The sequence below is a fragment of the Antedon mediterranea genome, chromosome 3 (assembly GCF_964355755.1).
Source record: "Antedon mediterranea chromosome 3, ecAntMedi1.1, whole genome shotgun sequence".
NCBI classification, from domain to species: Eukaryota; Metazoa; Echinodermata; class Crinoidea; order Comatulida; family Antedonidae; genus Antedon; species Antedon mediterranea.
The window spans coordinates 21,772,520-21,787,503 of record NC_092672.1 but is presented as its reverse complement, the minus strand read 5'-3'; the positions used below and the strand labels follow the sequence as shown (position 1 = coordinate 21,787,503).

The 14,984-nt window shown below is 31.3% G+C and overlaps 1 protein-coding gene and 1 long non-coding RNA gene across 2 annotated transcripts in view; both read right to left on the bottom strand.

Annotated features, from left to right (window-relative positions):
• LOC140045045 (uncharacterized) overlaps nt 1-12,715 on the bottom strand; it is a 141,696-nt gene extending 128,981 nt beyond the window's left edge. The window contains exons 1-2 of the mRNA XM_072089778.1: nt 12,710-12,715; nt 6,661-6,759 (exon numbers count right to left, since the gene is read on the bottom strand). Coding sequence (XP_071945879.1) covers nt 6,661-6,705 — 45 coding nt within the window. The 5' untranslated portion in view covers nt 6,706-6,759; nt 12,710-12,715. The remainder of the gene's footprint in view (nt 1-6,660; nt 6,760-12,709) is intronic.
• Nucleotides 12,716-12,731: 16 nt separating this feature from the next.
• Nucleotides 12,732-14,984, bottom strand: part of LOC140045041 (uncharacterized) — a 62,952-nt gene continuing 60,699 nt past the window's right edge. The window contains exon 4 of the long non-coding RNA XR_011844530.1: nt 12,732-12,808. This is a non-coding gene — a long non-coding RNA (uncharacterized lncRNA). The remainder of the gene's footprint in view (nt 12,809-14,984) is intronic.

Here is a 14,984-nt window from a genome sequence, read left to right as displayed (position 1 = left end):
GCAGCCATACTACTGTACCCACTGCACCACAAAATAAAACAGTGTGTATATTTGAATGATTTCCAGCCCTATAAGTGATTATGACCATACTGCTGTAGTATAGGAACCCCTACCACTGTACCTACTACACCACATAAAATATAAACAGTGATTATGACCTACTGCTGTAGCTATAGGTCTACCCCTGTCCGTACTACACCACACAAAATATAAACAGTGAGTATGATCATATATAGGCCTACCCCTGTACCTACTACACCACATACAATATAAACAGTAATTATGATCATACTGCTGTAGCTATTGGCCTACCCCTGTACCTACTACACCACATAAAATATAAACAGTGAGTATGATCATACTGCTGTAGCATAGGACTACCCCTGTACCTACTACACCACATAAAATATAAACAGTGATTATGACCTACTGCTGTAGCTATAGGCCTACCCCTGTGCTCGTTACACCACACAAAATATAAACAGTGTGTATGATCATACTGCTGAATACGCATACTCTAATAATCTTAAGATAATGAAGCCTAGTGTATAGCTACAAATGAATATCAATATATTATCTACAATTGTAACTCAAAGTATTGATAATGATATGGATTGGCATGGTAAGGTCCTGGTCAAATTAATTTACACAATTATTATTTAAAGAATATTTTAAGGCACTGTAATCAATAACTATGTAAAAAAGTACCCATGGGACTACAGAGGTGATTACTGAGTAATAATTGCATGTAATAAGTTTGTTTGTCCCAACATTTAGTCTGTCCATTTGTCTGTAGTCTATCCAATTTTTTTGTAAATTAAATCAAGCAAATTGACCAATCGCAGTGTGATGGATTATCGGATCTGTTGCTTGTTATTGGTCAACTCACTTGCGTAGCGCCTACATTGCGTTGGCAACCAAAGCTTTAGTAAACCAAGTTTTATTTCTGGTTGACTATTATTTACTTTTAAAGCGGGGTTCCGGGTTTAAAATGAATAGTAAAAAATAAAATATAATTGTTTGTCTCTTTAACGGTAAAAGTTTCACTTAAGCCCCTTTCTCACAGAGTTGTGTGCCAGGAATATTGCGGGAATATACTATTACCATGCCGGTATGGTTTTCTGTGAGAACGGGTCGTCTTGGCATCATGCCGGCATCGACATGACCTGCTTTAGACCTAGTAATATTCTAGGGATATTCCCCGCGATGCCAGACGGGCATTCTGTGAGAACGTATCGCCGTTATATTCCGGGGTTCCCCGTCGAGGCTTTGACACCTTGCGCGGTCAAGTGTATCACTTTGGCGCCTATTCAATTCAATTAACAATAATAATGTCGAACTGGAGGGATAATGAGATAAGAGAGCTGCTTAAAATAAGGGGACAAGAAGAAATTTGTAGCATAATCTATAGATAGGCCGCTAGGCTAGGCCATCTCTTTGTTTTGTTGTGGTGCCTGACCTTTCGTCGCCTTGTAAATTGTAGGCCTACAGCCTTCTAAGGTGTTTTACAGATTGCCGATGACGGCAAATTAATTGCTATACCTGTATAATATATGCACAATATACTGTACATAGCATGTATTGCATAAATATGCTATAGAGGAAGATAATAATCTGTAACTTAACATTTGCCGCCATATCATCGCTAGACAAAAATAATAACAATGAAGGACGCCCTCAATAATTATTTTGTCAGAGACTTTTATTGGCCGAATATGCCCGACTCCTTTCTCACAGAAAGCCGGTATATACCGGTTATATTTCCGGCACGATAGTCCGATGAGAATGGGTATATGCCGGTAACGATACCGGCACGACGCCAGCACTGTACCGGTATATTGCAGGCACATCAGTGAGAAAGGGGCTTTATTATAAAGTGAGCGGTGAAGCAGAATGAAGGCTGTGAAGTGAAGCTACGGCGATATGACACTGTTACAGAATAGGAAAATTTGTGAAATGGTCGATCTTTCGACGACTCGTAATCATTAACCATATCAATTACTTTTGTAAAATTATGCTTATCTGATGTAATTTTAGTCGGTCTTCCCATTTATAATGTCAATTTTCTATGAAAATTCATCACAATTGTGTAAAATCATTTGGAGATTCAGTTTACGTTTGCCGATTTTCGCACTGACAATAGGGAAAAACCCTTAAAAATCAATGAAGCGTAACGTCTGTACATTCCTTCTGAGCGAGACGATAGAAGTGCTCTCTGCCCATTCCTGGCATCGTCACGTGATAAGCAGATACAGTATACAATACCAAACTGGTCGGGTCGAGTATACCCCGTCTATAATCACAACATGAACGATGTACAGTATTTGATTGAAGGTCGATTCGACCTACCGGAATGGTATAGATAATATAGCTCGAATGAGAGAGTTGGAATATTTGTAAACATAAGTATTGCTAATTTTAACAAGTGTAGCCTAGTAAAAGGACTGGTAGTATCAATTCGCATAGGGTCTACTACACTAGCTAGCTCAATTTTTAACTGGGCCGGATCGGCTAGGTCTCCTTCCTACTACTAGGTCTACTTGCTTGATGCAGTATCCGCTTTTTAGGAGAGTAAACTATTTTAGGCCTACTACTAGACGATCGGGACACCATATACGTGCGGACGGCAATCGGACCTTGTTTTGCCTCAATATTTACAGCCGATTTTGTAGAACGTTTTAGGTTATATTGAGTTTGGTTGATAGGATGGGTTTGGAATCCACTGAGTTTTGTTATTTATGGGCCAATCGTTTAGTAGGCTAGCTAGGCCCATGGGCCCCATGTTTTAACGTAGCCATCCATTGTGGCATGGAATCCCTAGTCAGAATGGCTCTCGCCCATAAAAAAAAATGATTTAGGCTAGTACGTGAAGCCGAATACGATCTGTACTATAGCAGGGAAAAATTTCATTTGAAAATTTTGTTTAGCAAAATTGCTAATCAAACTGATTTTTTAGTCAAGAACATAGTTTTATATTGTATTTTTTGCTAAGGTTGTTTTGTATAGCTTTTTGCTATGCTACACTCACTGGCGAAATTATTCCCTGCTATAGAGGTATAAAAATAGTATAATTTATGACTCCATGATCTGTACTAAATTTTGTATTTCATTAAATGTCAAATAAATATATGCTACTGTTATTACACTTAGGCCTAGCTTAGAAAATCTACAAAAAATGTATTTCACAATGATCGGGTGGTCACCGTTTGACAAGGAAGAGAGATGTAAATTAGTCAACAAACACAACGTACATGACGTCGCAAGTTTGGAATCCACTGATGACGTGATTTTGTGAATATCTCATGAATATTAATGAGCTTCCCTAAGCTGCTGAAAAACAGACTTTGCATGAATTTAAACTAAAATGTATATGAAATTTAATTTTTTTAATTTCTCATTATTACTTCTTCATTCTGACATGTCTATTGTTATAATATTTGTTATTTAATAAATAAACGATGTTTAAAAGCAATTTTAAACCCAGAATCCCCTTTAACTAGCACTGTATGTTTTATACCTATAAAAGGTAGTATAAGTAATGTATATAAAAATCAAAATTTATTTGTATTTTAGTTATTCTGATTTTTTTTTTTTAGGCTTCATCATCCAAATATGTTTATTCTGAATTAATTTGAATGTTAATGTAAGAGGATGAATGTAATGACAAAGAGAGTATTATTGTTTTACAGTAGAATGAAACTATAAGAATGAAATTGTCAGTCCTAAATGAATATATATGATGGAAAGAAAGACATTTTAAAAATCCCAAATTTTTGGTAAAGGGTGAATGAGTAGAATGTATGACTGACATGACTCAGAAGCCTGATTCTAAGAGGTCTCTGTTGACTATACATTTACAACAAAAATGAAAATACTGACAATGATTAGTATCATGGATCAGTTGTTGTTCGTGTGCGTTCTGCGTATTTGCATATAAGTGTCTTGCTGCTAGTTGTTTTGCAAGCATTGTGTTTGGCGCATTTGCATATAGGTGATGTTTTGGTTAACTACCTGGTTTTTCTGTCTGCGCGTCAGAAAAGCTTTTGTTGCAAACACAGGAAGATGTGATTTTTGTTACCGTGTTGTATATATATATTATTAAGCCGTTGTTGAAGTTACCATTGTAAGTAGTAAAAAGAATTATATTACATGACGGATCATTGCCTGTTAATTTATTATACTAAATTGCATGCATACAACTTAAATAAAGCAAATAATGTTCTCAAATCTTTACTTCAATTTATAGAGAAATGGTTGATTGCTGTACGATCTTTCGTTCTTAGTTAGTAAATACATCATTCAAGTTGATTCAGGTATTAATCATTTGAAATGACGTTTAATTGATTGTACTAGATGGTACGCGAGCGAAGCGAAGCGAGGTCGTGCCCACAGATGGTTCTCGAATACATAATAATTTCAGCGTTAAAAAACTGAAAATTTCAAATGTACGTACAATAATACATGTCGTTTACAGAAACGAATAAATAGACACTGATTTATGTACTCAACTAAAATTAGCACCCTGTGAATTACTTCCGAAAGAGAAACTTGTCACAAAATGAGACCAATTGTTGGTTTTCAGTTGTTTCTTAGAGCCAATTCATACTTAAGTTGGTTCCTACCCTACCCACCAAAGTTGTTTTGCGTTTAGGGCATATGATGCACCGTAGGCCTATCAGGCTCTACTATGGCTTTACATTACAAAAGCTACTAATGCCAGTGAGGGAAGGGTGATGATATGGGTGGTTTAACTGCAATAATAAAGATTTGTACATAATATACGGCGACTGAAAACGCTAGCACCAGCTCATTATCCGTTTAAAAAAAATTATATCCAACCTCTGCAGCACAGATTGAAAAAAAAATGGATCGAATTTCTCTTATGAGTATACAGTACTTTCCTTTACGACGCCTGAGGGAATAGACACTTGTGGAACGACACAGAGATTGGAATGTTCCATTCATCGCAAATCAATACATTTGTATAAACGTATATTAAATCTATCAAAATAGTATTTTTTAAAGAAAATCGGCCTGTCTTCAACATCATGATACTGTACTCGAGCTGTTCAACCGGTTTTCAGCTATTAAAAACAATTATCGTAGGAGGAGATAGGAAAATGCGAAGCCTCCTCGAATTTTTGTGGCGGGTATTTTTCAAGATTGACATCCATTAGACAGTGTATACCACGATCGGAAAACCCCCTATTTGGGGCAAATCGTTGAACCTAAATTCGTTTTAATCGTCAATAACTAATTATCTAACTTAATTTAATTAGTAAACAGGGTTACATCAGGTGGTTAAAATCAGTACCGAAAGTACGAACCAACTTTATATACCATCGAGTAAAAATTCTAAAAGTAAGGCGCGATTTACCGAATTTTGCCCTTACGTAAATTTATATATAGATTGTTCTTAATGATAACCAGTTTGTACACAGTGTGTTTAAGTATAGTGGTAATACAGTGGTAAAGTGAAGTTATAAACTGACTGTTATTGAAATTATGTAACGCTTGTTTGTATATTTGCAGGGCTTTTTCCTTCGTTCTCTTTATTTTCTGAGTGCCGTTGATTTGTACACAATAAATGGTATGGTAACGGCAATCAACAACTTGTTGTCTTTCTGTTGGTCTTGATATTGCATTCATTTGAGCCAAGCCTCGCACGCTTGATACGCGGGGAGAAACTTCCAAATTAATCCGGGCATGGTCTCACGTACCACGACATTAGTACTACTGTATTAGCTGTTGCACGTAGTGTGCTGTTAATTTACAATAAAACCTACTAGTGACATTATGACAGGACGGTAGACGAAGGGGGACGGTAATCTACACAACATATTAATCTGCGCATGCTTATGCACAGTATACTGAGCATACTCTGTTCTGTTCATTATCGGGACTTATATTTGGTCAATTTAACATTCAATCCAATGGACGGAGTAAAGTTCATTGCGTCATTTTGAAACTTTGCAACAATAAAAAATGGGTGTACAGTACGCATGGAATACACATTGTAGTTTTTCATTTTTAGTTAAACTTAATTGAAACATCAAATTTTGTCATTATTGTATATTATTGTATGTGTAGGCTGTGAATTCAATTCAATAACATTCATTCAATAATGATAAGGCAAGAAAAACAAGCATCCTCATATAGCCTCTTTTATGGTTTTTATTAGGTGTTTTAGTTCATCCTTTTGAACTTTGCTAACTAAACTTTAAATTTAAGTTACCGGTATTTATTTTAGTTAAAATAGTGTCAATGATCAACTTAAGGCACGATTAGAGTTTTAAGTTTATTTTTAATCATTGATATTTTGTGGATAAATTAATGTTTGAATAATTTGTTGAAATGTGCCACAATTATATAAGTTGGCAAAACTGTCATTACAAAATATAAACTAATGTATTGTATTTGTTGTATATGTATTAATGTAAATCATTAAAATAATGTAAGGTTTAAGATGAGTAAAGATTTTGTATCTATAATTACAACATTAAATCAGACAAAATTATTACATTAAAGATATTTACTACTCCAATTTGAAGATTTTATGAAAAATTAATCTAAAATTTTTAAATTGGAAAAAAAAGTTAAATATTTCGTTAAAATTATACAATTACTTGAGACACTTAAATACAAGTGTGCATGACTTACCTCGTCTGCAACATTCACATCTGCTCCTGCCTCAATCAGGAACATACATGTGCTGCTGTGACCAAGTTGGGCAGCATAAGACAAGGGTGATCTTTTATTCTGAAATTATTAAGCACATAGAGATTATTATATTTCACATAATCTATATATAAATTTACGTAAGGGCAAAATTTGGTAAATCGCGCGTTATTTCTAGAATGTTTACTCGATGGTATATAAAGTTAGTTCGTACTTTCGGTACTGATTTTAACCACCTGATGTAACCCTGTTTACTAATTAAATTTAGTTAGATAATTAGTTATTGACGATTAAAACGAATTTAGGTTCAACGATTTGCCCCAAATAGGGGTGTTTTTCGATCGTGGTATACACTGACTAATGGATGTCCGTCTTGAAAAATACCCGCAGACGATAATACGAGGATGCTTCGCATTTTCCTATCTCCTCTTACGATAATTGTTTTTAATGGCTGAAAACCGGTTGAACAGCTCGAGTACAGCATCATAATGTTGAAGACAGGCCGCTTTTCTTTAAAAAATACTATTTTGATAAATTTAATATACGTTTATACAAATGTATTGATTTGCGATGAATGGAACATTCCAATCTCTGTTCCACAAGTGTCTATTCCCTCAGGCGTCGTAAAGGCAAGTACTGTATACTCATAACAGAAATTCGATCCATTTTTTTTTCAATCTGTGCTGCAAATCACCATCTTTGTCATACGCATAATGTATTTAAATAAAAATGTTACGAACATTCCAGAACACAATTACTATTTTTTTTTTATTACAAAATATTATCAGAGTTATTATTGAAAAAAGAACTATATGTGATTCGCTTTTTATAAATCAATAAAACAACTATAATTGGCTTTATTTACAAGTCAACAATAACACGGAACATTTTGCTGTTATTATAAATTAATTGTTTTCAAGATTTAAATCATGAAGATTTTGTAATATTGTGGTAGAATTTACTATTGTTTTAATCAAATTTAATAAGCATAATTAATAATTATTTTATATTATCTTATCAACTATTGTACGTTTTTCCCTACGACTGATGACAATTACAAAAAAAAATGCAGAACTTATTGATTATTTTTACACAAACCATAGGCCTACCAATTTTGATATTTTATCGGGTATTGCAATTCAGACATCTCTGATCATTTACCTATTTCAAAAATATTAGAAAATACAAATCTTTACAGTTTATCAACATAGTACCGTTGAACGCATTTTTTGTTTGGCTAGCAACCATGCAGCATCCTCTATCATTGTGATGTCACACCATGATACTCTATAGGCCTACAAATTTTGATATTTTATCAGGTATTACAATTCAGACATCTCTGATCCTTTACCTATTTCAAAAATAATTGATTATGATTAACTTTCAATAAGGTTGACGTTCTTGACCATTGATACTGAATTACAGATATAGGTGCATTTTGCTTTGATCTTTCTCAAACTGATTCGTCTAAACTGTACAGTTAATCCTAATGTTGGATACATTTTTTTATATACTTTTTGAAGTTAAAAAAAAAACCAAAACACTAAAACAACTATTGATGACACCCCTCTACCCACCCCACCTAAATAAATTTAGTAAACATTAGCATAAAATTTTAAAAATTCATAAAAGTTCAAATATTTCAAGATAAAAAGTATAGCCACATTTGTAAAACTCTGTAATTCTATATTCTAAAATGGCAAAGACCTAATCTGTTAATTACCACCTCCCATATAGCCTCTCATTTATATCTGAAACAGAAGTGCTTAATATAATTAATAATTTGAATTCTAGTAAAGAGCATGATTCTTAAAAAGGTTGCTCCATTAATTATAAGCCATCTCACATACGCCATTAATTAATCATTCATGATGGGTTCTGTACCTAATCATATTAAATGTAAATCCTGTATTTAAAAACGGATACTTTTATACCAATCTTAATTTTACCCATTTTTTCAAAAAAATAATAAAAAATGTATGCATACAATACCACTTGTCATGCTTTTCTTGAACTCACTAATTCTGTTAATACTGCTTTTGAAAGTACTTTTCTAGATTTATCAAAAACTTTTGATGTTGTTAACCATGATATTTTCAAGTTGTTTCATTATGGTATTTTCTTAGATTGGTTTAAAAGATATTTTACAGATCGAAATCATTATTTCAAATTAATAATTAGTAAATCTTTCAGACAAATTTTTTTATGCAGATAATACAACTTTACATTTTAATAACAATATTGTCTTGTTGAACTTTTTAAATTTAAAGTTAAGTAAGTTAGTAAATTGTTCACTACAAACTAATTATTAATTAATACGACTAAAACTAATTCTATTAGTGAACTTACGGGACACAACAATTGTTATATTTTTTTAATGGAAAATTAATTGAAAAAAGTGAAGTATCATTCCTTGGTCTTTTAATTAGATTATTGGCTGCCAAAAATTTTTCTCAAATAAAATATCTAAATATATTAGTATTCTAAAGAAATTAAAATAAAATGTTTTACTTATACATTATTGTAACATTGTTTGGGGCGGTGAAGGTTTATCAATATTGTTTTTAAACGAAAAAATGATGCTTAACCACAAAATTAAGTATTTAACAAAAATATATTTAAATTTGTCAATTGACAAACCAAGTGAGTTGTACACTAATTCAATCACGTTTATGTTGGTTAAATGAGGTTTGCTATGTTTTTTGGATGATTGCAGAGTTTGGCAATTATTTTAAACAAAAAATAATGTTTTACCCCAAATATACAGTAGGTGGAATTGTCTTGATTCAACCCTTGTTTCTAATCAGAAAGACTTTTGTATAATAATTGAAAATAATTATCTCTCCAACTACTTTTCTGATAAAATAATATGCTATTGTCTATATTTCTGTTGATTTTATTTATTTATTTTAAGTTTTGGTTCCTGTATAGTTATTACCTTTATTCATGTAATTCACTTTATGTTTTCATGCTACTTTTTAAACAAATTAATGTAACCTAAATATATTTTCTGTTTTGTATTCATTTGACCATTACAACAAAATTGTTTTGAACTTTAACTTGATAATATTGTTATTTGATTTTAAACTCATCACAAGCCCTCAAAATGAGTGCTTATGTTTTTCATATGTACATTTGGATAAAAAGAAAAAGCCAGTATACAATCTAAATTAATAGTTGTGCATTAAATCAGGGCAATTATTAAATAAGTCAATGTACATTTTATTTTGATTTCAAATCTCAGGGAATAATTAATTTATGTGTGAAATTATAGGACAATTCTCAATAAAAAAACATTATAACAATACTGCTAGAACATTAGATGAAGGAGAAACATGAATCATTGAATGTCAGTAACAGAATAAATACATTCTTATATAATTGACAGAAGGTGAAAAGGTGTAGTTTATAAAACTAATCAATGTTTTAACATCTACAAGAAATAATTCAGAAACAGAAGGACTTGATTGTTCCATAGTTTTGTACCACAATACTGTAAATGAAATCTCCATAATTTTATCTAAAATAATACAAGGTTTGGGTAAAAGGAAAATTAACATTAAGTGCATATTTTATTAGTTTTTTACAAAAATACTAGATAGTGTAAATTTATTTGGGTTTATTTAAAATATTAAATAATTCAGTGTTTGAACTATCAAAACTATTGGTGGTTGGAAATTATTGTTGGACACAGATACCTGGGTCTTTATACATAGAGAGTAGAAGGCATGGGACCACATTAGCACTATTTAGTCAGTGGAATCAACTAGTAGCCACATGCTAGAAAGATGTCCTATTCACGCTGCCGTGCTGTTTAAGGATATTTTATGCTGTGGGTACAATGAGTATCTATTTGGACTGCATAGCATTCGCTGGGTTGGTGTTACCTCAGCCGCTAACGCAGGGGTTTAAGGTAAGTTGTTATAAAGCATGACCAATGAAAGGTAAGCCACATATTAAAGGTTTCCCAGTCATTGGGCTTATAGTAATGTTGTTATGCATTCAGCCATATGTGTACTGTGGTCTCTAGGCACTAAAATAGTTTTTTATTAGTTGTGACCTTGACCTATGACCTTTTCCCCTTACAATCGGACTCGTCCAAGCTTTTGGGGCATAGATCATTGTGGCCGAATTTGGTGAGAATCGGATGAAAACTGTGGCCTTCAGGCTGTTCACAGACACACACACACGCGCACCCACACCCACCCACACAAACATACATGGGTGAAAATATAACCTCCTTGGCGGAGGTAATAATTCCATCTATTTATTCATAGGAAAATTGTTATGGGATATAGTTTTAATTTATTGAATTAATCTTAATAGATAAATGTTAATTTACTCCGTGAACATGAATGTAAATTGAAAAGATAGGACCATATCCAACTGAAACAAGGATGAACCAAGGTCAATATTAGTTTAAAAAAAAGATTGTACTAAAATAGATCTGCAACAATGAAGAGTTTATAAACAATTGTAATACATTTATATAATGCAAACTCATTTACATCCATTGATTAAAATATAAAGTTATGTTACAATAACTTGGCATATATATTTTTGTTAAATAGCTTGTACTGAAATTTGAAATTTGTCTATATAAGTTCTTTTAAAAGTAATCTTTTAACATTAATGTTAAAATGTTAAACTTAAAATTATTAAAGTTGAACCTTACATATAGCTACTGTATGTTTATCCTCAAAAAAGTTTTGATTGATAAAGTTGGATGATGGAGATAAATATGAATGAATAAAACATGATAAAAGTGCAACTGCAGACTTTGCAAAGCACTGGTCATCACCATTGTCAGTGGTCTAAAATATTTCATAATGTTCAATTTTGGATACACTCTGAACTTGTTACAGTTGTGTAGAACATTTAAGTCTAAGTTCAGCTTTCTTGTGTTTCTTAGTGGTATTTCACCTCTAATGTAGGTTGTTTAGTGTTAAACAATTTCCATTTATTTTTTGTTAACTATAATTTACTATGTGTGTATGTATATTTAAATAAATGTTAAGACATAAACATTTTTTTTAATAGACTAAAAATATTACAATGGATCAATTATCACCTAGTTATGCTAATGATGATTTGTTTATTTTTACAAATTTTGTATGACATTGTAATGGTGGTTTGATACTGTAATTATTATGTAAGGTGATTTGTTAAAAACTAGCTACGGTAAATAACTTACAAAATTATATTTGTGCCGCTATTTCAGTTTTATTTATGTTTGTTAATCCTGAGTATAAAGAAAGAATAAATGTGGCAGATATACTATCTGTATCTTATATGGAAAAAATAATTACAACTTAATAACAAAGAACTATAATTGTGGTGTGTATTAAAAGATCACTTTAGCTCTCAACCAAATTCTGCATCATCATTCTTGGGATTGGTGGTGGTGACTATAACCAGGAGGTGGTTGGAGTTGGTGGTGATGTTGTTAAAGGAGAGTATGGCAAATGAGTATGATGATAATTATAAAATAAATGAATACAGTCTATATGTCTATCAACTAGCATCTTTGATCATTTGTACCTCTATGTGATATATAGGTAGAATCATAGTGTTTCAGAAATTATTAAATCATTTTGGTTAAAAACTGAACTTTTAAGATTATACAAAATCATAATGATCTAAAGAAAAATTGAAATTTTGTGAAGTTGTAGTGTTCACAAAACTGTTTAAATTACTGTATCTAACACTTTGGAATAAGGATGATATATTTCAATTGTGCATATAGCTTGTTGCTGTAGTTTAGTTAAGTAAAATTGGCACTATCATTTTCATTGTTTTAATTGTTCAATGGAAATACATGACAAAATGTTAATGTAGTGTCATAGCAATTTTTATGATTAAATATCAGAGAAAAAAATATATATTGAATATCTTCAAATTATGCCAATTTCAGCATCAATGAAGTTTTATACATTAAAATTAAATATTATTACCCAAAAGACCATTATAATTAAAAAATAAAATGTTATATATTTAAAAATGTAAATAAATAATAATGAAGATGACTTACTTTGTTTGATAGATTGACAACTGCTCCTGCATTCACCAGCAGGCTGCAACAGCCTGTTTCTCCAGAGGATGCAGCATAATGCAAAGCTGTCCAACCATTCTATAATATGAAATACATACAATATTGGTTATATCTTACAGTTGCGCATATTCATTTGTTATGTAATTTATACAGAGGGTTACTTTACAAAAATCAATTTGCAACTATTTACTGCATAATCATATGCAATGCAACCAAGTCAAATTAGTTTTCTGAATTTGATTTCTACTTTTGTATACAATTTTTTATTAATATCATAATTATGTTATAATTTATATACTTTTATACAATTTTGTATTATTTCAATTTTAATGTCAAAATGTTGTTGCTGGTATTTAAATTATCAATCACATTTTAGTTTTATTTATATACATTTTTTTAAATATTAAATTATTTAAGGTTTGGCATACAAACTTTTACTTTCAGGGGCATGTTTAAGTAACTTCATTATGTTAATTGAGCAAAGAAATAGTTCATTGCTCTATGGTGTGGTGGTTGAGTTTGCAAGTTCTTGTAAGTGTAGCATATTAGTCTAAATATTGATTGTAACAATGTTAATCTTGAGTTGAATCTGATAAAAAAGAAGATGGACAATTTAATTGTAGACATCTTTTTGAACCATATTTGTTTCATTTTTTAAAGTTGTTAGATCAAATGGACAGTTTTTAGAAATACCATGACCATTTTTATACCTCCCTGGATAGCTCAAGCCTGTCATAGAATTAAAATGGGTAAAGGTTTGGCTGATGCCAGAATACCAAGAACCTAACAAATCATATCAATGTGAAAAACAATGAATCTGAAAATCAATACAGTACATAAGAAATGCAAACTTAACATTTATACAGTTTAATAGATTTTAAGATCTTTATTATTTGTGTTATATTATATACTTATTGAATTGACTTACAAAAAATTAATAAAATTTATATTAAAACAAATTCATAACAATTTTTATTCTTTTTAATTCAAAGATATAAAAAAAATCACTGGAAATAAATCATTATACAGTAATTATAACAAGAAATAAACATTATTTATTCACATGTATATATACCGACATTTAAAACAGATTGAACTAAAAAGTATCTATATAAATCCTACAACTAATGATTTTATAACAAGCTAATAAATATTAATATATTATTTTGATGAACACTGAAGACAAACAGTGGAATGATATACATTGTGTATAGGATGTGAATAATATTCACTGAGGCTAAAACTTTCATAGTAGACCATGCTCACCAGGAGTATACCAATAAACAAATAAAGTGCAGTTTGTTCCATAATTATATGCTTATCCCATCATCATTATTTATACTTCAGTAAATAAAATAAATGCAAAAGTTAATTTTCAAAAAGTAAACAATAATTTTCGCGCCACACCTTTAGGCAGTTATATTCAAGAGGACGAAAGTATTGGGAAACATTTACCATGGGGAAGCTAAGTCTACTAAGGCGGAAAAAAATGTTTAACGTTTTCTAAGGCTGAAAAATGTGTATTTGGAAACATGGAGAGGGAATGGAGGTAAAAAAAAAATTATTTTTTACCTCCATGGACTGGGCATGTGGATACCTCAAAGCAAGTCTGGGAATAGAGTCTAAATGGTAATTTGTAAACTCAAACTGGGTATGTACACAGAGAGTCTATGAGATATGTATGCAGCTTTCAACGTAGTGAGGCCGAGTATACTATCAGATATATCAATAATGTTCAAATATTTTTGCCGAACGGGGTGTGTATAGATGAGGAATTGTTTGATTAGTGAGTACGTTTGTCGGCGGCTGTTGTACGATGAAGGCTCATGGAAAATTATATATTTTTTGTTCACTGAAATGTTTGGGGTATGAGTGGGTCACTCCAACCTTAGGGAGTAATGCCACTCAGAATATGCATAGTACTATTGTCTATAGTAATTCAAACTATATTTATGTTACACAAAATGTTTACTACTGATTTTTAAACAAAAATAATTGATAATAAATCTTTATTTCTAAAATTATTAAATAGAATATCAATTTAAAAAATATCCTTTAATGAAGAAAGAACAATAATTAAAACTGTCTTTAAAACATATTTCTTTATGCCAAAAAATATACCGTATATAAAATATACCGTATATATACGGTATATTTTTGGCAGCAGAAACGGGGCCTTATTTACACTTAGAACTAATAAAAAAAAATGTTCAGGGGGAATTTTATGTAGGGGAATTTTATGTAGGGGAATTTT